Genomic DNA, 23,377 nt, shown 5'->3' with positions numbered 1-23,377 from the left:
AAAAATCACGCTATAATACTATAAGCTGCTAAACATAAAAACGAAAATAGACAGCTGAATAGTACCCTATAGCCATTTTAAGGTGTTCAGCAGCCAGTGATGTATAAACTAAAACTGGAATGTCAATGAAGCAGTCACAGGATGTGGTGAAGAACTTGCATTTTCTAACATATTGGTCACTCAATACCATGTCAATTAATTCCATGATGTTCTAAACTGTTATTGATGGTGTACTGTGACGTTACATTGGAGGGGATGATATTCTGCCAGTTACACTTTCAGACCGGGGATGGTCTCCCAGTGAAACTGTTGAATTTATCTGGACAATAGGACACTGGACTCTATGCATGGTACATGCCCGCAATGAAGGAACTATGACTGGATATTAACTATACTACTGCAACGATGTGGAGGAATCCACCATGGGGGGAGGGTATGCGGAGGAGTTGGGGGAATCCTAGAGCCTATTTAACTGTGTCACAAAAAGAAAAAAAAAAAAAAGATGTTGACTAGGATCCAGTGCAGTGGCCTAGCAGCTAAAGCCTTCACCTTGAATGTCCCGGGATCCATTATGGGTGCCGGTTCTAGTCCCAGCAGCCCTGATTTCCATCCAGCTCCCTGCTCATGGCCTGGGAAAGCAACTGAGCACAGCCCAAGGCCTTGGATCCCAGCACCCAAGTAAGAAGCCTGGGGCCCGGCGGCATGGCCTAGTGGCTAAAGTCCTTGCCTTCAACGCCCTGGGATCCCATATGGGCACTGGTTCTAATCCCGGCAGCTCCACTTCCCATCCAGCTCCCTGCTTGTGGCCTGGGAAAGCAGTCGAGGACGGCCCAATGCATTGGGACACTGCACCCACGTGGGAGACCCGGAAGAGGTTCCAGGTTCCTGGCTTCGGATCGGCGCAGCACCGGCCGTTGCGGCTCACTTGGGGAGTGAATCATCGGATGGAAGATCTTCCTCTGTCTCTCCTCCTCTGTGTATATCTGGCTGTAATAAAATGAATAAATCTTTAAAAAAAAAAAAAAAGAAAGAAAGCCTGAAGAAGCTCCTGGATCCGGATTGGTGCAACACCAGTCGTTGCGGCTACTTGGGGAGTGAATCATTGGATGGAAGACCTTCCTATCTGTCTCTCCTCCTCTCTGTATATCTGCTTTTCCAATAAAAAGTAATAAATCTTTTTTTAAAAAGATGTTGTCTAGTAAATCTTAGCTGACCTGAAGAAAATGTGTCATTAACGAAAAGAAGTGTTGGTGGGCACTCGAGGATTCTGTGATGACGAACCCTGTTACTAACATCCAAGTCACCTGCTACAAGGTAGATGCTATATGTATCAACGAATACAAGAGTATACAGTTAACTTTTTGCAACACTTACTTTAATTTCTGGTTGAAACCAAGTCTGTGTCTTTGTGTCAAACACGTGGACATCATTATGCCATCCCCAGAATATCTGTTCTTCCTGAAACAGAAATATGTAAGTGCTTGAAAGTTTTTATAATTTTTTTCTACGACTAAAAGTTTAAAGAGTTTTTCTTTTTTTCTTTGGGGATAGAGCTAGAGACAGAACATTTTCCCATGCATGAAGCCCAGAGCAGGGAAGGCAACCCCGGCATCCGGTAAGGGCCTCAATACTTGTGCTACCAACTGCTGCCTCCCAGAGTCTGCATTAGAGGGAACCCAAAACCAGGAGCTGGAGTGGAGAATGGAAACAAGGCACACTGCCCAACATTTTAAACACAGACCAAATGCCTCCCTCCGTTGTTAAGAGTTTAATGCATATTTATTGGTACAACAAAGCATGTCTTCTCAAAAAAGAGAATCAAGCATCCCTTTACTCAAAGCTGGCGCCTCAGTGTGTGGGACTAAGGCCAGCTGCAGCAGCATCTGGCAACTTTTCTTCTCACACTACTGCCTGCAGTGATTTGTTGGCACTTTTTGAATTCTCCCAGGGAACTGTCTTTTAGAATTGCAAAGGAAGGAATGATAGGTGCATTTTGAAATGTTTCCATAAAACACATGCTCAGAACCTCATCCTGGATGTAATAAACTGTAGGAGGCCATGGTTCCTTTTTCCAAAAAGTTCTAATCACTTCTACTTCATCCAGAAATTTGTGCTGACTGGTCAGACTTATGCTGCATGTCTTCCTTTTCCTTTAAGAGCCAAAATTCTTTGTCATGAAGGCTCAGAGTTAGCAGTTACTTTGTGCTTGGCATCCTGTGGGAGTTGAAATCCTCTGTCAGCACATTAGCTTTTCCATGTGCCAGTGTTACATTCTACTTTAATATGTATATATAATATATACTATATATATTATATATAATAATATATATGTTATATATTATATATAAAGTATATATATACTTTAATATATATATAATTTTTTTTTAATTGGAAAGTATATTTACAGTGATCAGTCTCTTACCCAAGATGCATCATGAACATCAAAACAGTCTTGGAGTTCATTGTGCCTCCTATACCCATAACCACCAAAATATATTAACCTGAAAAATAAAAATAAAAAGATATACATTAGGAGTTCTGCCTATAGTATATTCATAAAAATTCAAATAGATCCTTTCTCACACTGTAAGAACTAAAAACATCTAAACTAATTACAAAATCAAAGGGCTGTGCAAACCCCGAGATGTGAATTAGTCAATCCCACAATGAGGTAAGCTCCCAACATGAGGAGAAGCACCACGGCTGCTCCTATTCCTGTGGAACAGCAGGAGAATGAGCTCACGGTATGCAGAGGCTCAGTACACAAGTACATAAGGGCTTGGAAAAAACCACCCAGGCTGGTATGGAAAATTAGGGTCTTTTCTTTTTTTTATTCTTCTCTTGGTCTGCTGGGGAGGAAGGTGAGAGGATCATTCCTAGGCACATTAGTAGGGAGATGGCTGGGAGCATGAACAGATGGGAATTGAACCAGAGCCCATATAGGATACTGGCACTGCAGGCAGAAGGCTTAACCTACTATACCATGGCTCTGGCCACCAGAATCTTACTGTTTTTTTTTAATAAGTTTTAAAGATATGTATTTTTTAAAGATTTATTTTATTTTTATTGCAAAGTCAGATATACAGAGAGGAGGAAAGAGAGGAAGTTCTTCCCTGCAATGATTCACGCCCCAAGTGACCACAATGGCTGGTGCTGTGCTGATCCAAAGCCAGGAGCCAGGAGCTCTTCCAGATCTCCCACGCAGGTGCAGGGTCCCAAGGCTTTGGGCTGTTCTCGACTGCTTTCTCAGGCTACAAGCAGGAGGCTGGATGGGAAGCGAGACCACTGTGAATAGAACCGGAGCCCATCTGGGATCCTGGGCGTGTACAAGGTGAGGACTTTAGTCACTAGGCCATCGTGCCCGGCCCCGTAAAGATATTTTTAAAAGATTTATTTATTTTTATTGGAAAATCAGATATACTGAGAGGAGAGACAGAGAGGCAGATCTTCTGTCTGATGATTCATTCCCCAAGAGACCACAAAGACCGGTGCTACATCAATCCTAAGCCAGGAGCTAGGAACCAGGAACTTCCTTCTGGGTCTCCTATGCGGGTGCAGGGTCCCAAAGCTTTGGACTGTGCTCAACTGCTTTACCAGTCCACAAACAGGCAGCTGGATGGGAAGCAGGGTCTGCCAGGATTAGAACCGGCACCCATATGGGATCCCAGCATGTTTAAGGCAAGGACTTCAGCTGCTAGGCCATGGAGCCAGGCCCTATTTTAAAGATTTTTATGTCTTGGTGCCTGTGCGATGATTCAGCCGGCTATTCCTCCATTTCGAAGTGCAGGCATCTCATATGGGTGATAGTTCACTTTACGGCTGCTCCACGTTTGATCCAGTTACCTGTTTGTGACCTGGGAAGGTAGTGGCCCAAAGCCTTGGGTCCCTGTACCTGCATGGGAGAGTTATAATAGGCTCTTGATCCTGGTTTCAGAACTTAGCGTTGCTCAAGGCAGCCATATAGGGAGTGAACCAGTGGCTGGCAGATCCTTCTCTTTCTCTCCGTAAAATCTGCCTTTCTAATAAAAGTAAATAAATATATATGTTTTTTAATTTAAAAATATTGGGCTTGGCACACTAGCCTGAAGTCCTCGCCTTACACACGCCGGGATTCCATTTTAGCACTACTTTGTGGTCTGGGAAAGCAGTAGAGGATGGCCTAAAGCCTTGGGACCCTGCACTCGCAAGGGAGACCAGAAGAGGTTCCTGGCTCCTGGCTTAGGATTGCCTCAGCTCTGGCTGTTACAGCCATTTGGGGAATAAATCAGCAGACGGGAGATCTTCCTTTCTGTCTTTCATCCTCTCTGTATATCTGACTTTGCAACAAAAATAAATAAATCTATAAAAAATTTGAAAGTATTTTCATTTTATTATTTGAAAGACAGAGAATGGGGAGAAACTGATATAGTCCATCTAACAGATCACCCCCTCTTAATATCTACAAAGGCTGGGACTGGATCAGGCTGAAGCCAGGAGCTTCTTCCAGATCTCCCAAGTGGGTGGCAGTGGCCTAAGCACTGTGGTCATCTGCTTCTGTTGTCCCAGGCCATTAGCAAGGAGCTTGATTAGAAGCAGAGTAGCCAGGACTTGAACTGGCACCCACATGGGAAGGTGGTACTGCTTGTGGCAGTTCTACCATCGATGTTAAAATGACCCTACAAATTAGCATCTGAAAACAGATACAGAAGGAGCTTGAGCCTATACTACCATCCTTTTTTATTCTTCAGAAAAGATTCAGGGTCAGTCATCAAAATCTGGAAGCAATGGATGGATCAATCAGGTCTCTCCAGGCAATCAGGATTTTCAAGCTTCCAAGATTGGGATTAGGACAGATGATGTGAAAGAAGCATGTCAGGGGCATGCCAAGCCTTTATGCCACACAGAATGGCAGCCTTCAAAAGCCAAGGTGGAAGGCAGAGGCTCAGACAGACTCAAGGTATAGAAACCATGAGGTGAGACTGGACAGGAAAAAGAACTCCTGCTGGCCCAAAGACCCACCAGCTGGGATAAACAAACAAACAGGGAGAGATTTCCCATAATTATGAGAAGTGGGAAACTAGTTTTGAAAAAATAGCTTAAAAATCTCTAGACAGAGGCCCAGTGTGGTAACCTAGTGGCTAAAGGCCTTGATTTGCATTCACTAGGATCCCATATGGGCGCTGGTTCGTATCCCAGCAGCTCTACTTCCCATCCAGCTCCCTTCCTGTGGCCTGGGAAAGCAGGCAGGGATGGCCCAATGCATTGGGACCCTGCACCTGTGTGGGAGACCCAGAAGAAGCTGCTGGCTACCGGCTTCGATTCGGCTCAGCTCCAGCCGTTGTGGCCCCTTGAGGAGTGAACCAACAGATGTACTATCTCTGTTTCTCCCCCTCTCGGTAAAATGACTTTCCAATAAAATTTTTAAAAATCTAAAAATCTTAAAAAAAAAAAACTCTAGATGATTTCCAGCTCTGAAATTCAGGGTCGTGGTGAAGGAAAGTCCTCCCTCAGAAACATGAGAAACCAGTGGTAAACCGAAATTAAAATGCTGAACAAAGCCTAAACACAGCTCAACTACAGATTAGCCTGCCTCAGAACCCAGCAACCTGAGCAAAGACCTGTTGTGCCACTGTGGAGATAAGTATAATGTATTCTAGTATTACTGCTCTTTCTTACAATATGTCTATCTGAGAATAAAAAATTATAAAATACATGAAAATGCAACCTATCTCTCTCACATACATATGCCTTTACACAGTCACACACACACTGAGCCATAAGCTAGAGAGGAAGGAGTAAATATAAGCAGTCAGATATTGGTCAAATATTAGAATAATCAGAAATTGCCTTTAAAATGATAGGTACCTGCATAGTACGGCATACTAATTATCTGTCCTGTGGTGCCAGCATCCATATGGGCACAGGTTCATGTCTTGGTTGCTGTATTTCCTGATCCAGCTCTCTGCTTATGGTCTGAGGAAGCAGTAAAAACAGCCAAGTCCTTGGTCCTCTGTACTCACATGGAGATAGAAGATGTTTCTAGCTCCCAGCTTAGAATCAGCTTAGCTCTGGCTGTTTTGGCTATTTGGAGAGCGAATCAGCAGATGGAAGGCCTTCTCTCTATCTTTCTGTCTCTGTAAAATCTGCCTTTCAAATAAAAATAAACACTTGTTTAAAGAATAAAATGACTATAATAGAAATGACAACAGACCTAGTGGAACAATGTGACAACCTATGGGAAGAAACGAGCAATTTAGGGGTCAGTATAGTGGTTCAGCTGGCTAATACTCTTATGGTGTTGGCATTCCATGTGAGCACCAGCTCATGCCCGGCTGCTCCATTTCCAATCCAGCTCTCTGCTTATGGCCTGGGAAATCAGCAGAGGACGATTCAAGTCCTTGGAACCCTGCACCCACTTGGGAAACCTGGAAAAAGTTTCCAGTTTTGGGTTAGCTCAGCTCTGGCCACTGCAGCCATTTGGGAAGTGAACCAGCAGACGGAAGATCTCTGTCTTAGTCTGACTCTCCTTCTCTCTGTAAAATCTTCCTTTCAAATAAAAATAAATAAATCTTGAAAAAAAGAGCAATTTAAACAAATACACAGAACCAAGACAACGAAATAAATATTAAAAATGGAAAATAAGATGTCAGAATGAAAGAATTACTCCAATAGGCTTAACAGAAAATTAGACACAGAAATAGAAAAAAGACAAATCCTAAGTAAAATCAGTAGTTCATTAAAAGAAAAGTTTATTATCCTGTTGGATGAATGAGTGACTAAGAGTGAGAACAGGGGAGTGAGGGAGACAGATGGGGAGAGAGGGAGAGAAGGCACACTTCCATAAACTAATTCACTCCCCCTAATACCCCCACAAGCTGCAACTGGAGTAAGCAAAACTCAGGGGTCCAGAGACCCACTTGGGTCTGCTAAGACGGCAGCAGGGGCCGAGTATCTGGGCTATCATAGCTGCTCCCCTGCTTTCCGTTACAGGAGCTGGACTCCAGGAGAAGCAGTCAGACTCAAGCTAGTACTACAACATGAGACACAAGCAACCCAAGCGGTGAGCTTAACTGCCATGCCACAATGCCTACATCAAGAAAAAAGAAAAAAATCCGGGAGAAAAAAGTAGAAAAGATCCAGATGTTTGATAACAGCAGACCTAGCAATCTTGCTCTGGGATTTTAACTGACAGATTTGCTGTTATTCATATACAAAGATTCACCACAGCGTGGTTTGTCAGAGCAAGGGAGTTAAAATGACCCAAGCGTTGTTTTAGCTATAAAGAAAAGGTTTAGTAACTATGATGCATCTATAAAGGGGAATACAATGCAGCAAGCCAAAAATTTAAAAAGCAAAACAAAAACAACCCTGACTAGGGCTACAGAAAGAGGAAAAGCCTGTATGTCAGGCTTAACCACAACAAGTAGCAGAGTTCCGAAGAGTGTACTCAGTACCCACAGTATGCAGAGTCGGCTGAGGAGCAGCACTGGAATACGCGCACACACACCTGTGGGGTTTTGTGCATGTGGGGCATGGGGACAGTGTGCATGCAGACCGAGAAGGGAAACACCTTGCAGCGTACCCTTCAAACCAGGATTTCCGTTTTGGACCCACGTGAATGTATTACCTGCCGCAAAAAATTAAGTTGAATAACAAACAATGTAAAAGAAAAGCAAAGAGTTGTTCCCACCATACTCATTTCTCTATCATGGCTCTGATCCAGGGTTCAGAATTGCTATTATTATTCACATCAAAAAGGTTTGAACTCATATCTTGGAAGAAGCTTCATACTGTGAACTTTTCTGATTTGGCCAAAAGCTGTAATCCTCACTTACCTGCCATCAATGCACTAAACACACCTGCCGTCTTACCTGTCTTTATATACCCAGCAGGAAAGTTTATCACGAGGCGTTGGCGGCTGGCCTTCAAAGTTACTGATTTTTTCCCAAAGGTAGATTCCATCGCTTGCTCTCAAATTAACAAAATAAAGCTTTTAAAAGATGAAAACATTTTTATCACACACAACATTTGGAAATTAGGTATGTGTCAGAGAAACCTGTGATCCAAAAATTAACACTACTACTGCTCTGTCTCCAACAGGTAACATTTTTACTTGGTACAAATTAAAAACTGCAGCCTTAATGAAAATGAGAGTTTTAGAGGCAGAAATGATACAAAACACAGGAAAATGGAGCATTTCGCATCAGTCTCTCTCTGCGTGGATATGAATTAGGAATGTAGTTAATTTGCAAGCGGAAAGACATTGAAAAGAGCAACACTGCAGCATTTCCAATCTATCTTCAAAATTTTGTCACTGACGTGTCTACGATTTCTTTTTTCATACGGGCTTCCCTCCCTGTGGCCTCTTCAAGTAAACAAGAAGCTCTAGAGCAAGTGTGCTAGCAAGACAAATCCCAAAACTGAACACGTGGGAGAATGGGAGACCTGGGATGCATTCTTCTCTCCCACCTCCAGCACCTGGCCCAGCCCCGGGGCATTTGAGGAATGAGCTATTGGATGAGAGTTCTCTGTGTTTGTGTGTGTGTAAAAAAAAATCTTGCAATCACAGCTGTGACATTTCATCCCTTTTGCCATGTCCTAGTGGCAGCTAGTCTCAGGTCCCACCCATGCCCATGGGTCGGGGTTTCCTCACAAGCTGGAACACAGTAGCACGGCATCCCAGGGAGCCAAGTGCCAATCTGTCCACCACACTGTCTCCTGATACATTTTTGGAGATGATACGCCACCATTTTGGAGATGGTGTATCCTGGATTGGTGGTCTGCAGGCTGAGCTCCTTACCCTTTGCTCTCAGATGTTTGCACTGCCAATCCCCTGGCTGTTTTTGTTTTGCCTTTCATCTTTTTTGTTTAATTAGGTATCTCATTTGGTGAGCTTTAACAAGTACACTATCAAAGGATAAATTATTTCTGTCAAAGAAAGTTACCAACATCCCATTGGTGCCATTCCTCTCATACCTCTAACTACAGAAAATCATCAATCTGCTTTCTGTTTATAGATCAATTTTATCTATGCTACAGTTTCATGTAAATAAAATCCTATGGTGTAGACTGTGAAAAAAAATTTGTCACTGGAAATCTGCAAAGTCCTAGACATCTTTATAGAGTATTTGTGGGAAAGTTGTAGGATGGGGTGATGCATTGAATAGGACATGGTGCTGAGCTTCAGAATGAAAAGGAAACATTACTCTGTTGCTGTATCCCTGGTCATCATATCCTCCAAAAACATAGAGCTTCCCACACACGCAAGCGCCACAGCTTCCCGACATGGAGGCAGGGAGTTCTCCTTCCATGAGGTGCATCCTCCTGCAGCGAGAACAACACAGGATCCCATCACCTTCCAAAGGGGAAAGAACAGTCCCTTCCTGTTTCAGTGAATACTGTCACTGCCAATGACAACCAGCATACAACAGTCACTGATACCGAATAAAACTCTTCAGATTCAGATGAACACTTTTCAACCTGCAAGGACAAAGGCAACCACAAAATGTTTCCTACATGCTGCTGGCACTCAGAATGGAACACAACAGCATTCAGGACAGCGTTGGTCTTAAGAGCAATGATAAATGGAACAGTGCAAGGCAAGAGCCGCAGGGAAGGGAACAGTGGGATAAACGGAAAAGGAGACTTCACCAATGTGCTTTAAGTACAATCTCAATTGAACAGACATTAAAATTGGAGATATCCTAAACTTTGAAATAACTTACCATAACCCACTATCAATTTCATAGGTCCAAATTTCATCATTAGGCAAATATACTTCATTGTCTTCAATAGACTAAAAACAGAGAATACATAAAGTTGTTTATCAATTACATGGTCATAATCAAACAGTTCCTCAACACTGAAAAATTTCAATGAAAATGCTACAAAACACAAAATTAGGATGGAAGGATTTTTTTCTCCAATGTAAAAGAAGGGAATGAATGCCTAGAGAGAAATAGGGGGAAATAAAGCTTCAGAATTCTAAATAGAAAGCATATGAATCGCAAAAAAAAAGGAAAAAAAATACGAATCTCAACTCCTGATAGTTAAATTCTTCTTAAAAGGACTTTAAGTAAAACAGATTTGTAGCAGACATTTAGACAATAAAGCAAAGAAAAAAGAACATGTAAGAAGACAGTACATTTTGAGTACACAGAAATAAATAATAAAAGATTTTTTAAAATTTGTTTATTTTTACTGGAAAGTCAGATATACAGAGAAGAGAGACAAAGAGGAAGATCTTTTGTCTACTGATTGACTCCCCAAGTGTCTGCAACGGCTGAGCTGAGCCTATTAGAAGCCAAGAGCCAGAAGCTTCCTCCGTGTCTCCCATGCAGGTGTGGGGTCCCAAGGCCTTGGGCCATCCCTGACAGTTTTCCCAGGCCACAAGCAGGGAGCTGAACAGGAAGCAGAGCTGCCAAGACACAAACCAGTGCCCGCATCGGATTCCAGCACATGCGTGGCAAGGACTTTAGCCGCTAGGCTACAGCCTCAGGACTCAATAAAAGACATTTTTAATGACAATTTAAAGATAAATAGGAAAAGGGTAACAAGCTGAAATAACATAGGAGTTAAAGCAAGCACTCACATAAATCTGTTGTAATTTCTTAGAACCTCTAAAACAATTTAAGAAGCCAGCTAGCTTCTAAAACGTACCTCAAGAGTTTCTAAAAGTGTGTAATACAGAAATCATTCACATTCCTAGTAGATGACACTGCTTCTCATTCCCATAATTAAAAAACAGTATCTTGGGCCCTGCGGCATGGCCTAGCGGCTAAAGTCCTCGTCTTGAACGCCCCGGGATCCCATATGGGCGCTGGTTCTAATCCCAGCAGCTCCACTTCCCATCCAGCTCCCTGCTTGTGGCCTGGGAAAGCAGTCAAGCATGGCCCAATGCATTGGGACCCTGCACCCACGTGGGAGACCTGGAAGAGGTTCCTAGTTCCCAGCATCGGATTGGCTCGCACCGGCCCGTTGCGGCTCACTTGGGGAGTGAATCATCAGACAGAAGATCTTCCTCTCTGTCTCTCCTCCTCTGTGAATATCTGACTTTGTAACAAAATAAATAAATCTTTAAAAAAAAAAAAACAGTATCTTAACTATTTTCCCTCTCTTAACACACACACACAAACACACATACACACACACACTTTATTAATTCTAAGGAAACACAGTTATGTCAAACCAAGAAATCTGTATTAGATGGTTATGTGGATAATTAAGGACAGAAAAAAAGGAAATTAGTTGTGTGACTCCAAGTGTCAATGGCATCAGACCAAGCAGCCTCATATGTTACCTTTCAAAACAGTGCAATGCTAATATGTTGTCACTATTTGGAAGTTCCTTCACTGGTTTTCTACTGTTTTGGAATAGTCTACAATTTTGAAGGGGCTGTACCGTGTAGTACCTCATGGGACCTGCTGTGCCTCTGCAGCTCAGCTTGCCTTTCACTGACTAAGCCCCATGCAGTCTTTTTCAGTTCCTAAACCTCCCCTATTCCCTGCTGTGATCGAGTCACTCCTCTGCAATATGCTCATCTCTCAGAACATTCTTTCAGGCACTTGGGATGTGAAGGTGTAGGTAAGCCACTGCCCTGTGACACCAGCACTCCATCTGGGCACTAGCATGAGTTCTGGCTGCTCTGCCTCCAATCCTCTGCTAATGTTTTTGGGAAAACAGCAGAGGATCGCCTGAGGTCCTGGGCCCTTGCATCCGCATGGGGGACTTGCGGCTCCTGGCTACAGACTGAAGACATGAAGAAAGACAAAAATAGAGAGAATGGAAAAGAGGCAAGTTTGAAGAGACAAAATGTCAGTTTTTGCAAAACTATTAAAAGTAATCTGTTCTGACATCTGGTGGCCCTACGTTCCATATAGGATAAATAAAAATACATACCTTAGGGCCCGGCGGCATGGCCTAGCAACTAAAGTCCTCGCCTTGAACGCCCCGGGATCCCATATGGGCGCCGGTTCTAATCCCAGCAGCTCCACTTCCCATCCAGCTCCCTGCTTGTGGCCTGGGAAAGCAGTCGAGGATGGCCCAATGCATTGGGACCCTGCACCCGCGTGGGAGACCTGGAAGAGGTTCCAGGTTCCCGGCTTTGGATCGGCATAGCACCGGCCCGTTGCGGCTCACTTGGGGAGTGAATCATTGGATGGAAGATCTTCCTCTCTGTCTCTCCTCCTCTCTGTATATCCAGCTTTCCAATAATAATAAATCTTTAAAAAAAAAAAAACATACCTTGATACACAACAGTGAAACTATATGATACTTTCCAAACAGCTAGAGAAAAGAGATCGTCTTCACAGTAGATACTGACTGAAATCTCACTAATAACAGAACCTAAATAATCTTAAACAAATATGTTTAAACATAGTACTTCCAAGCCTAGAATTTTATTATTTTTATTTATTTATTTATTTTTATTACAAAGTCAGATATACATAGAGGAGGAGAGACGGGGGGAAAACCTTCCGTCCATTGATTCACGCCCCAGATGACTGCAACGACTGGTGCTGAGATGATCCAAAGTCAGGAGCCAGGAACCTCCTCCAGGTCTCCTACGTGGGTGCAGGGTCCCAAGGCTTTGGGCTGTCTTCAACTGCTTTCCCAGGTCACAAGCAAGGAGCTGGATGGGAAGCGGGTCTGCCAGTATTAGAACCAGTGCCCATAAGGGATCCCGGGGCATGTTTAAGGCAAGGACTTTAGCTGCTAGGCCACTGTGCCGGGCCCTCCAACCTAGAATTTTATATCTAGAAAAACTATCTCCCAAGAACTCAGGTGAAATAAAGACATAATTAGATAAAATCTGAGACAGCCGACCAGAGACAGAATCTTACTGAAGGAAATTCTAATCGACTAAAGGCAAAAGGGAAACATGACACATAAAGATCTGAAATGTAGCAAGGAAGGGCGTGACAAAACATTTAAAAATATTTGAGTACACCAATACTATGTCAATTCCATAATGATGTAAATTTTTGCTGATGGTATGTTGGAGCTTTTAATTGACTGGGATGATACTCTGCGGGCTCTGCCTTCAAACCAGAGAGGGTCTTCCTAAGAAACCATTGAACTTGACTGGACAATAAGATGCTGGACTCTGTGTTTGGTATATGCTTGCAATGAGGGAATCTCAACTGAACTTGAACTGTGGTTATGCAACGAGGTGGAGGAATCCACCATGGGGGGAGGGTTTGTGGAGGGGTGGGGAGAATCCCAGTACCTATGAAACTGTGCCACATAATACAATGTAATTAATGAATAAATTAAAAAAACGCCAAAAAAATATGTGAGTACACATAAATATTCTGTTTTGACGACCACCTCGATAGGAAGATCAGGATATCACCTAGGGAAAGGAGTAAACAGACTTAAAATTTTCTGAGACCAGAGTTGTGCTGCCGGAGGTTCAGTCACTACCTGAAATGTCAGCATCCCACATGGGTGCTGCTTCCAGGCCTGGATGCTCCACTTCTGAGCCAGCTCCCTGCTAACGGCCCACGTTCAGGGGCCCCTATCATTCATGGGAGACACGGAGTTTCAAGCTCCTGCCTTCAGCCTGGCTCAGCCCCAGCTGTTGTGGTCATTTTAGGAATAAATCCACAGATAGAAATGTCCCTGCCTTTTGCTCTCTCACTTTCTGGGATTTTGTTTATCCTCCTCAAAAATTAATTTTTCCCAAGGGAAGAAACTATTAAACTGTTAATGCAGTAAACTGTTTTGTTGGAGTAAATAAGTCACCTATCACATGACTAAAAACAAATAAGAATTTTTATATTAAAAAAAGGAGAACAAGAAAAAATGTTCTCAAAAAACGCAATTCACATGCACACAAAAGGTAATTCAAAATGCATAAAGCACTGCAGGAAGAAATTAAAAATCAACAGCTGGAGCAAGAGATTTTTAATCCATTTGTACTAACTTTCAGAACAGGATAGCAAAAGAACTGAAAATCAGAATTTATTATTATTATTATTATTATTATTAATATTATTGCCATTATTTGAAAGGCAGAGTTAGAGAGAGAGGAGAAACAGAGATTGATTGATTGATTGATTGATTGATTGACTGATTTTTCATTTGGCAATTTATTCCCCAAATGGATGCAACGGCTGAATCTGGGCCAGCCTAAAGACACGAGCCAGGAGCTTGCTCCTCTTCTCCCTTATGAGTGCAGAAGCCAAACACCTGAGCCATCCTCCACTGCTTTCCCTGTCATTTGCAGGGAGCTGAATCAGAAGTGGAGCAGTCAGTTCTCAAACTGGCACTATATGGGATGCTGGCACCTCAGGAGAAAGGTCAACCTGCAATGTCATGGTGCCAGCAGGTTAAACATTGCCAAAACAGGAGATTTTAAACAATACAATTAGCCAGACTGATAAATTAATACATCAAACATATTTCATCCAACAACTATAATATAAATTTTTCCTAAGAAAGAATGGTATGTTAAACTGACCACAGGTTAGTCCTTAAAGAAAGCCTATTGAACCAGATTATCTGAGTGGAACATAGTTAAACTAGAAATGATTAATATAAAGGTAGTTATGAGAATATTATAGATTTAGAAATTTAAATTATATCTTCCTTGAAAACTTACCAAATGAGGAGTAACACTGAAAACACACATAGAACTATAAAGTGACAATAGTGCTTATCAAAACTTGAGAATAGGATGGGTGTTTGGCACACGGTTAAGCTGCCAATTGGATTGCCTGCATCTCAGATGGGAATGCCAGGGTGCTCTGCTGCCAGTCCCTATGCCCTGCTAATTCACAGCAGGTGAAACAGTGGCAAACAGCTTAAGTATTTTGGTCCTTACCACTCACGTGAGACCTGGATTGCATTTTGGACTGCTTCAACATGAACCCAGCTGGCTCCAGTCTGGTCATGTGTGCACATGTGTGTGTCATACATTTTAAGAATGTGTGTGTGTATATATCATACCACACATTTACATTTTAAAAATCTACACACACACATATATATCATAACATACATTTAAAACCTTTTTTTTTTTTTTTTTTACAGATTTTTATTTTTGTTTTACTGGGGAGGCAGATACAGAGAAGGAGACAGAGAAAGATCTTCCGTCTGCCGGTTCATTCCCCAAGCTGCCGCAACAACTGAGGCTGATCGAAAGCCAGGAGTCATGAGCTTCTTCTGGGTCTCCCATTGCAGGTGCAGGGTCCTAAGGCTTTGGGCCATCCCCGACTGCTTTCCCAGGCCACAGGTAGGAAACTGGATGGGAAGTGGAGCAGCCAGGACATGAACCAGCGCCCACATGGGACCCCAGTACATTCAAGGCAAGGACTTCAGCCATTAGGTTACTGCACTGGGCCCTGGCCCAGTATATTTTATAATGGCCCAACCCTGGCTGTTGCCAAGCATTTAGGAAGTGAAACCACAGAGGAAGATCTCTATGCCTGTCTTTGTGCCTCTGTGTATGCCTTTCAAATAAAAACAAATAAATTTCAAAAATTAAAGCAAGCAACTGGGCAGCCTCAGCCATCCTCCTGCGGCTCTGATAAACAGCTGAGCATCAGTTCCCAGCAGCACTGTACACTCAGGTCCTGAGAAGACGACAACTGATCCTACCTAACACTTGCAGCCCAGGAAGCAGGCTTACACGAGGCCATGTAAAACTGCTGTCCTCAATCAGACACTGACAGGTGCCTCATCTGGGCATGCAGATGCAGCCCAGCCTCTGTGCAGTCCTTAAACACTGATGGGCATGCTACCAGGTATGTTGTGTGGCACTACTTGGTGCCCTCACATAACACACACCCACGATGATGGACACACCTAGAGCTGCCCGCAACCTGCCCTAAGTAAACGGCACTGCATTCCAACTAGTGCTGCATAAATCCCGCAGCTTAGTGCACTGAGGCACCAGCATGCACTGCCACACTGATTACAGTTGAAGCAGGTATGTGAACACTACGCTAGAGCATCTACCACGAGCGAACTAATGCAACACATCCACCAAACGTCTCAGGACACGCTGTGTGCATTAATCTTTTATTGCAAAGGCCACCATAAAAAAACTGGTAGAGGGAACTAGTTATACTAGGTGTACAAAAATCAACATAGGGGCTCAGGAAGCAAGAAAAACAAGGTTAACACCAGGTGTCAAAATCACACAGTCACTCTCAAGCACATAGGCCAGAAAAACAGAAACCAAAGGACTGCCTGTGAATTCAAAAAGTGAGCTTTTGTTTTTTAAAGATTTATTTTATTTTTATTGCAAAGTCAGATATACAGAGAGAAGAAGAGACAGAGAAGAAGATCCCCCATCCGGTGATTCACTCCCCAAGTGACTGCAATGGCCAGTGCTATGCCGATCTGAAGCAAGGATCCAGGAACTTTTTCTGTGTCTCCCACATGGGTGCAGGGTCCAAGGCTTTGGGCCGTCCTCGACTGCCTTCCCAGGCCACAAGCAGGGAGCTGGATGGGAAGTGGAGCTGCTGGGATTAGAACTGGTGCCGATAAGGGATCCGGGCGCGTTCAAGGCGAGGACTTTAGCCGCTAGGCCACCAGCCGAGCCCCAAAACAGTGAATTTTAAGGAAATTTCATTTCAAGAGATGCAAGAGTATGTATCAGAGCATTTAATGACATTAAGAGAGCAACTGATAAATGAGTAAGAAATTCAACAAAAAAGTCCAGGCCACAGAAAAGAACTGATCAACGACTGGAGATAAAGAACTCAATAAATGAAACACAGAACAGTTCAGAACCTCAACAGCAGAACTGGACAGGCAGAAGAAAGTTTCTGATCCTGAAGACAGGCTGAGCCAGTCAGACAAACGACAACTCATTAAGACCCAGGGGGTTGGAGAAGGAGAGGGGAGAAGGAAAACTGAACAAGAAAAAGCCTTCAAGACTTATTAGTCCAGCTCAGTGCGACAGCCTAGTGACCAAATCATCACCTTGCATGCACTGGGATCCCAAATGGGCATAGGTACATGTCCTAGTTGCTCCACTTCCCATCCAGCTCCCCGCCTGTGGCCTGGAAAAGCAGTCGAGGACGGCCCAAAGCCTTGGGACCCTGTATCCGCGTGGGAGACCCGGAAGAAGTTCCTGGTTCCTGGCTTCAAATCAGCTCAGCCCTAGCTGCTGCGGCCACTTGGGGAGTGAACCTGTGGACAGAAGATCTTTCTGTCTCTCCTCTTCTCTGTATGTCAGCCTTTCCAATAAATAATAATAATAATAATAAGACAACTGTTTAAAAAAAAGTGCACGGCGTGGTGGCCTAGTGGCTAAAGTCCTCGCCTTGAACGCACCAGGATCCCATATAGGCACCGGTTCTAATCCCGGCAGCCCCGCTTCACCATCCAGCTCCCTGCTTGTGGCCTGGAAAAGCAGTTCAGGATGGCCCAAAGTCTTGGGACCCTACACCCACATGGGAGACCCAGAAGAAGCTGCTGGCTACTGGCTTCTGATTCCCTCAGCTCTGGCCATTGTGGTCACTTGGGGAGTGAATCAGCAGATGAAAGATCTTTCTCTCTGTCTCTCCTCCTCTCTATATTTCTGACTTTCCAATAAAAATAAAATAAATCTTTAAAAAAAAAAAAGACTTCTAAGTCTTGCTTACTTAGCAAATGTTTGTACTATGAATGTCTCAGGAGAAGAAAAGGGGAAAAGTACAGAAAGCCTACCAATGGAAAAATCTCTAAACCTTCCCAAATCCTGGAAGAGATCTGGACATCCACCTAACACCAAGACTGCTCACTACAGCTCTTCTAATTGCAACGGTGTGGCTGCATCACAAGAACAAACAAAAAACCAACTGAACCTAGAAATAAATCATGTACCTGCAAACACTTCATGTATGACAGACTGGGATTTGTAGGTTAGTAGGGAAAGGAGGGAATAAATGATAGGGGGACAAGTGTTTACCCACTTAGAAAATATAGTAAAACTGAACCCCCAACTTAAACCAATCAACCAGAGAAACAAACAGGAAATCAGATTTTAAAAGAAGATATAAACATGGACTGTAAAATTGCTAAAAACTCAGAAATAAATACTAAAGATGTTATAATCTCCACACAGGGAAAGATTTCTCAAGCAATGCAGAAAGCACAAAACATCAAGGAAAATATGAAAGTTACACTAAAATGAGTAACTTTTGTTCAATGAAAGAATGATCAAAGAAGTACAACGACAAGCTACAAACATTTTTCTCTTGCCTTGTATTTTTTTTTGATTGGTATATGTGAAGAATTCACACAAATCAGAAAAAGAAAGCCAACAGAAAAATAGGCAAAAGACAGAACCAATTTCACTAGAGAAAACACAGATAGGTCCTAAAATTATGAAAAGGCATTCAACTTTATCAGTAATTAGGAAAATGAAAACAAAACCAGAATGAAATATCATATCACAGTAATTGGACTGGCAAAAGAAATCAAGGCCAGATGGGACCAAATCTTAGCAAGGATGTGGAGTAAGAAAGTAGCTGATGGCCATATTAATTGATACAAATATTCTGGCTACAGTCTTAACATCTCCAAGTAAATTTGAAAACAGGGCTAACAAGCGACCCAGAATTCTACCTTTCAGTATATGCCCTAGAAAAGATTTTTCCTTGTGTATGCTCAATAGGATGTCAAGCTGTAAGGATGCCGCTCATTGCATTACTGATAGTAAGAACAACAACTCAAGGAAAGTTCTAGTGTTTGTCAACCATGGAATAGATAAACCTCAGCAAAATCACACAACATACAGTCACACAGGATACATATAAGGTGAATGAATCCAGGGGTGATTTTCAAGGTATTTAACAACTGAGCAGCACAGGCATGGATCAGTCAGAATGAACCTCAATTAACAGCAAGAACAGCCTTGTGTACAAATGTCTACCAGCCTACTATAAGCAATGAATGAACTGAATAAAGCAGTAAAAGAATTTATTATGAGAGGAAACATGCTGCTATTCCAAAATCGAACAACGTTGGTTAGCTGTACATTTTGGTAAAATTATAAAGAAAACAGTGATTAACAGTTACAGACAGGGATAACCCGCAGGGGCGAGAGTGAACGATTCGCAGGAAGTTTCTAGGGTACCAGTAACAGCCTATTTCTTAATCTGGAAGGTAAAAAAGATGTTGACCTTTATATGACATTTAGTTTATATGCTCTTCGGTACATTTATTTCAAACTATAAAATCAAGTGAATAAGGGCCTGGCACGGTAGCCTAGTGGCTAAAGTCCTCGCCTTGCACGCACAGGGATCCCTGTGGGCGCTGATTTGTGTCCCGGCTGCTCCATTTTCCATCCAGCTCCCTGCCCGAGGCCTAGGAAAGCAGTTGAGGATGGCCCAAGGGTTTGGGACCCTGTTCCGCCGTGGGAAGACCTGGAAGAAGCTCCTGGCTTTGGATTCGGCTCAGCTCCAGCCGTTGTGGCCACTTGGGGAGTGAACCGATGAATGGAAGATCTCTCTGTCTCTCCTTCTCTCTGTAAATTTGACTTTCCAATAGAATAAAAATAAATCTTCTTAAATTTTTTAAGTGAATGAAACATTAAGAAATGACAAAGTAGCTCACAAAATTTCTAGGAAGGCTGGAGGAACAGAGTCTGAACTCTGGGCTGGGCCAGGTCCAACACCCTCAGGCCGGGCCCAGCATGCTGCAGCTTGCAACACTGTCCTTAACACCAAACTCTGTTACAGAGTAAGAATCCTACACAGTGCAGTCTGCAAACATCTTTACTTCTAAATCCACATTAGCCCTGATTCACCTGAGCAGCAGTGTCCAAACCACATGTTACAACCAACATGAGTGCTTGGCATTCAAGTTCCTTCTCTAAAGACTGGGGATACAAATGATAACAAACTATCATTGTAGAATAGCAGTGGACAGGAGGCAGTGAAGCAACTGAAACAAACACCCAGACGAGCCTCAGAGGAAGAATAACACAAATAGGCCAGGGAGGTTCCAATTCTGGGCAATTAACAGGATTGATCCATACTTCCCACATGACACAGAGGGCCTAGGTAAGCATTTATGAACATATAAACAATCAGCTTAAAAGAGTATACAAACTGCTCAACTGCAAAGTTACACACATTTATTCCCATTGCCATTGTTCTAGTGATCCATTTCTCTGTGCTTTTCCAATAATTTTAAAATATTTTCAAGGAAAAAAAACTCATTTCTTTTGCTTTTGCTTATCTAGATTACTTTCCAATGCAGACAGTTTATTTTTCTTCACAGAATCTTTGCCTGTCAGATGTGCTACAAATGGCTTCCCACTTATGTTCTCATTTCGTGATGTTTAAAAACAAGCTTTGACTCTTTCGGAAGTTCACCTGCCAACCTTGTCCTTTATAGTCTTTCCCCAACTCAGATTTTCTTTTCCAAGATTTTGTAAATCATCTATTCTCTTACAGTATTGTATGGCTAATTTCTTCTATACTTAATGCTTTAGTCCTAAAGTACTAATATCATCTTCTTTCAGTGATTCTAGGATCAATGATCATATCAATGAGTTTTCTTCCAAATTTAAAATTCTTTTAAATACGGAACATGTTTATGTTTGGCTGTTCATGTAATTTTCTTTCTCATTTCACTGTGCTTTCACTACCTGCATCAAGACCAGTAATTTACCTATTTATGGTGTCATGATGTTTTAGCATCTGATACAGTAAGCTGTTCATTGTTATTCTTTTCAAACATTTTCTCAACTGACCCTTCCGTAAGACCATCAACATTCCTTACAGAAATTCATACTTAAGTGTATTTATTCCAGAGCTTTCTCTAAGACAAAGTTCATAATACAATGTAGTATGTAAGGCATCATGGGACTAAAACTGTTCAAATAAGTAAGGCCAAAAGGAAAAGCAGAGCATACTACCTACAAACACACCAACCCCTGAGCTGCCCCTCCACGATCTGGGTAAACTACTCGCAATCTTCATCCTTCCTAGTGGCAGCACTGTTCCGTACTTCAGTAACGAGAGAAAAATACAGACCAAGAAAATCAAGAGAATGTTTCAGCATCCATGAGAATTTGCCACTTGCTTTTTGGCATTACCTAGAGGCAGGGCAGCTTTCAGATACAATGTACTTCAGGATACATCTGACAACAAACCAACGAGCCTTTTGGCTCTGTATCTGGGAGTTTCAGCAGTACATACACTGTGTTAGAGGACAATCATGATACGAACAGTCTGGAAGAAGCCAATGACGACTCTTCACCACTGATGGAATACCTCCAGATTCCAGGGCCTGTTAGCTATTTCAACTGGAATCTTCTTCCAAACGACCCTTAAAGTTACACACTGACTACTCATTTATAAAATGAGGTTATTATCTACCTACTTTTGATGGTTACAGTAAGGCATACCCAAATTTAGGGATATGAGAGGGTCTAGTATGCTAGGTACAGTTACAATCCTTCCCCCGATACTGCACTACATGAAGAACACACACACAAAACAACAAAGCCCAACCAGGAGCTGAGAATGTAACACACACAGAGCAGGTACTTTATTTCACGATGACAGTCACGTTACAGGTCTGTCACACTAAAAATGGAGAAGACACAGCTGCTAATTTCAGTGAGCACTTCTTAGAAATCTGTACGAGTTTGCCATATAGTACCGAATTGTTTCCCAGCTGCGCAGTTCTTGCTTCCGTCAACCTTTGATGCTTGAAACAAAAACACGCTTTCAAATCGCCACTGTAGCGATTTTAACCCACAACCACCCTAACTTGGTGCTCACACGAAGCTATTTTGACACTTACAGGAAACAAAATTCGTTAGGTAGACAAACGTCGCTAGAAACAGCTTAGTAATATTGAAAGGCTTCGGTGATTTAGAGGTTTTATTTCGAGTCGCGCCGCAGAGGTAAGGAAATCCTACAACCTAATTACAGCACGGCGTCCTTTGTGGCCGCTTAAAGTCTGCACCAGGAGATTGTAAAGACGAGAATTAATCGCGTTTAACTGTCCCCGGCCGGCCGGCGCGCGTTACTGGACAACTGGGGGAGCGTGGCAGGGGCCCCCCAACCCCGGCAACCCCGGCTTGCCCAGCGGAAAAGCAACGGCGAGGGCGGCCCCGGTGCTGTCGGGGCGCGGGACCCCGGCCCGAGCCGCGCCCCCAGGTCCCGCGGGCTCCGAGCCGGTGTGGGCGGCGGGCGGGTCCCGGCCCGAGTCCGCCCCGTCCCGCCTCTTCCCCTTACCACGTAGCCCCCCCACACGTAGAGGAAGTTTCCGTCCACCACGGCGCAGTGGCCGCTGCGCTCCTCGGCCACGCGGAAGAGCCGCGAGTCCGCCATCCGCGCCGTCGCTCGCCCCCAGCGCTCGGGCGCGCCGCACCTCTGCCCACGGCGCGGCCTCGCCTCGCGTCCCGGCCCCTCCACGCACGAACGGAACGCGTCGAGGGTCGAGATTGGTGGGAAGGCGGAGCCAGTGCGTCTGCGCCGTCCCGCGGCCGCTCGCTGAGGAAGCGGAGCCGGAGCCCTGGCAGGAACGTGGCTCAGGGACTTGAACCCTTGGCACCTGCTTGGGGGAAGGAGGGTGGAGTTAATCAGCCTCTGATGGGCTCTGCCTGTCCTCTGCCCCTGACATCCCATTAGAAAAGAAGCCCCGGTCTTCCTAACTTTTAAATGCCTCAAACTTGTCTCCATGTCCGTGGCCCCCTCCCACGCCATACACACACACCCCTACACACAGAGCGAGAGATTTATTCTTATTTGGAAGGCAAATTTGTGGAGAGTGAAGAACAGGGATTTTCCATCCACTGGTTCACTCCCCAAAAGGGTGTAATCGCCAAAGTTGGGCTAACCCAAAGCTTGGAACCGGGAGCCTCTTTTAGGTCTCCCCACTTGGCTACAGAGGCACGAGGATATGGGCCATCCCTTGCTGCTTTCCAGGGCACACCAACAGGGAGCTGGACTGGGAGTAGAACAGCCGGAATCGAACAGGCACCCATACGGGATGTTGGCACTGCAGGCAGAGGCTTAGCCTACTATGCCTAGGTGCTGCTCCACAGTGTGTTCTGTTCTACAGAAGGGAGGCGGGGGAGTTCCATAGTTAACAAAAACAAACCAAAAAAAAAAAAAAAAAAAAGGCCGGGGGGGGGGGGAGGGAGAAAAGGAATAACCAAAAACAGGGTCAGACAAACAGCCAGAAATCCCTATGAGGTTGTAAGAAATGGTGCATCTGGGATCAATTTTTCTCTCCAATTTCTTAATGTGAAAAAAATCAAACACAAAGATAGAAAACAAGAGTTTAAGTCAGTTAAATTGAACAGTTGTTCATCTCACTAGCTTTATATTTACTTGTTTGCAGGTATGTACAGTTCTCATTTTGCTAGTCACATTAACCTTCAGTATATATTGCCTAAAAATTAAGGACAGTCACTTGTGTATCCACTTAAAAAAAT

At 43.5% G+C, this 23,377-nt stretch overlaps 1 protein-coding gene across 2 annotated transcripts in view; it reads right to left on the bottom strand.

The window, feature by feature from the left end:
* The window catches only part of KLHDC1 (kelch domain containing 1), a 46,126-nt gene extending 23,758 nt beyond the window's left edge, over window positions 1-22,368 (bottom strand). The window contains exons 1-6 of one of the 2 annotated variants that reach the window (XM_058666390.1): window positions 22,173-22,368; window positions 9,705-9,775; window positions 9,186-9,303; window positions 7,851-7,969; window positions 2,423-2,501; window positions 1,375-1,458 (exon numbers count right to left, since the gene is read on the bottom strand). In XM_058666390.1, coding sequence (XP_058522373.1) covers window positions 1,375-1,458; window positions 2,423-2,501; window positions 7,851-7,969; window positions 9,186-9,303; window positions 9,705-9,775; window positions 22,173-22,268 — 567 coding nt within the window. In that variant the 5' untranslated portion in view covers window positions 22,269-22,368. The remainder of the gene's footprint in view (window positions 1-1,374; window positions 1,459-2,422; window positions 2,502-7,850; window positions 7,970-9,185; window positions 9,304-9,704; window positions 9,776-22,172) is intronic. The other variant, XM_012926872.3, reaches the window with a different exon arrangement.
* Between the last annotated feature and the right edge of the window lie 1,009 nt (window positions 22,369-23,377).

Source organism: Ochotona princeps, chromosome 6, assembly GCF_030435755.1.
Source record: "Ochotona princeps isolate mOchPri1 chromosome 6, mOchPri1.hap1, whole genome shotgun sequence".
Taxonomy (NCBI): domain Eukaryota; kingdom Metazoa; phylum Chordata; class Mammalia; order Lagomorpha; family Ochotonidae; genus Ochotona; species Ochotona princeps.
Note: the sequence above shows the minus strand (reverse complement) of the source record. Positions and strands in the feature narration are given on the sequence as shown.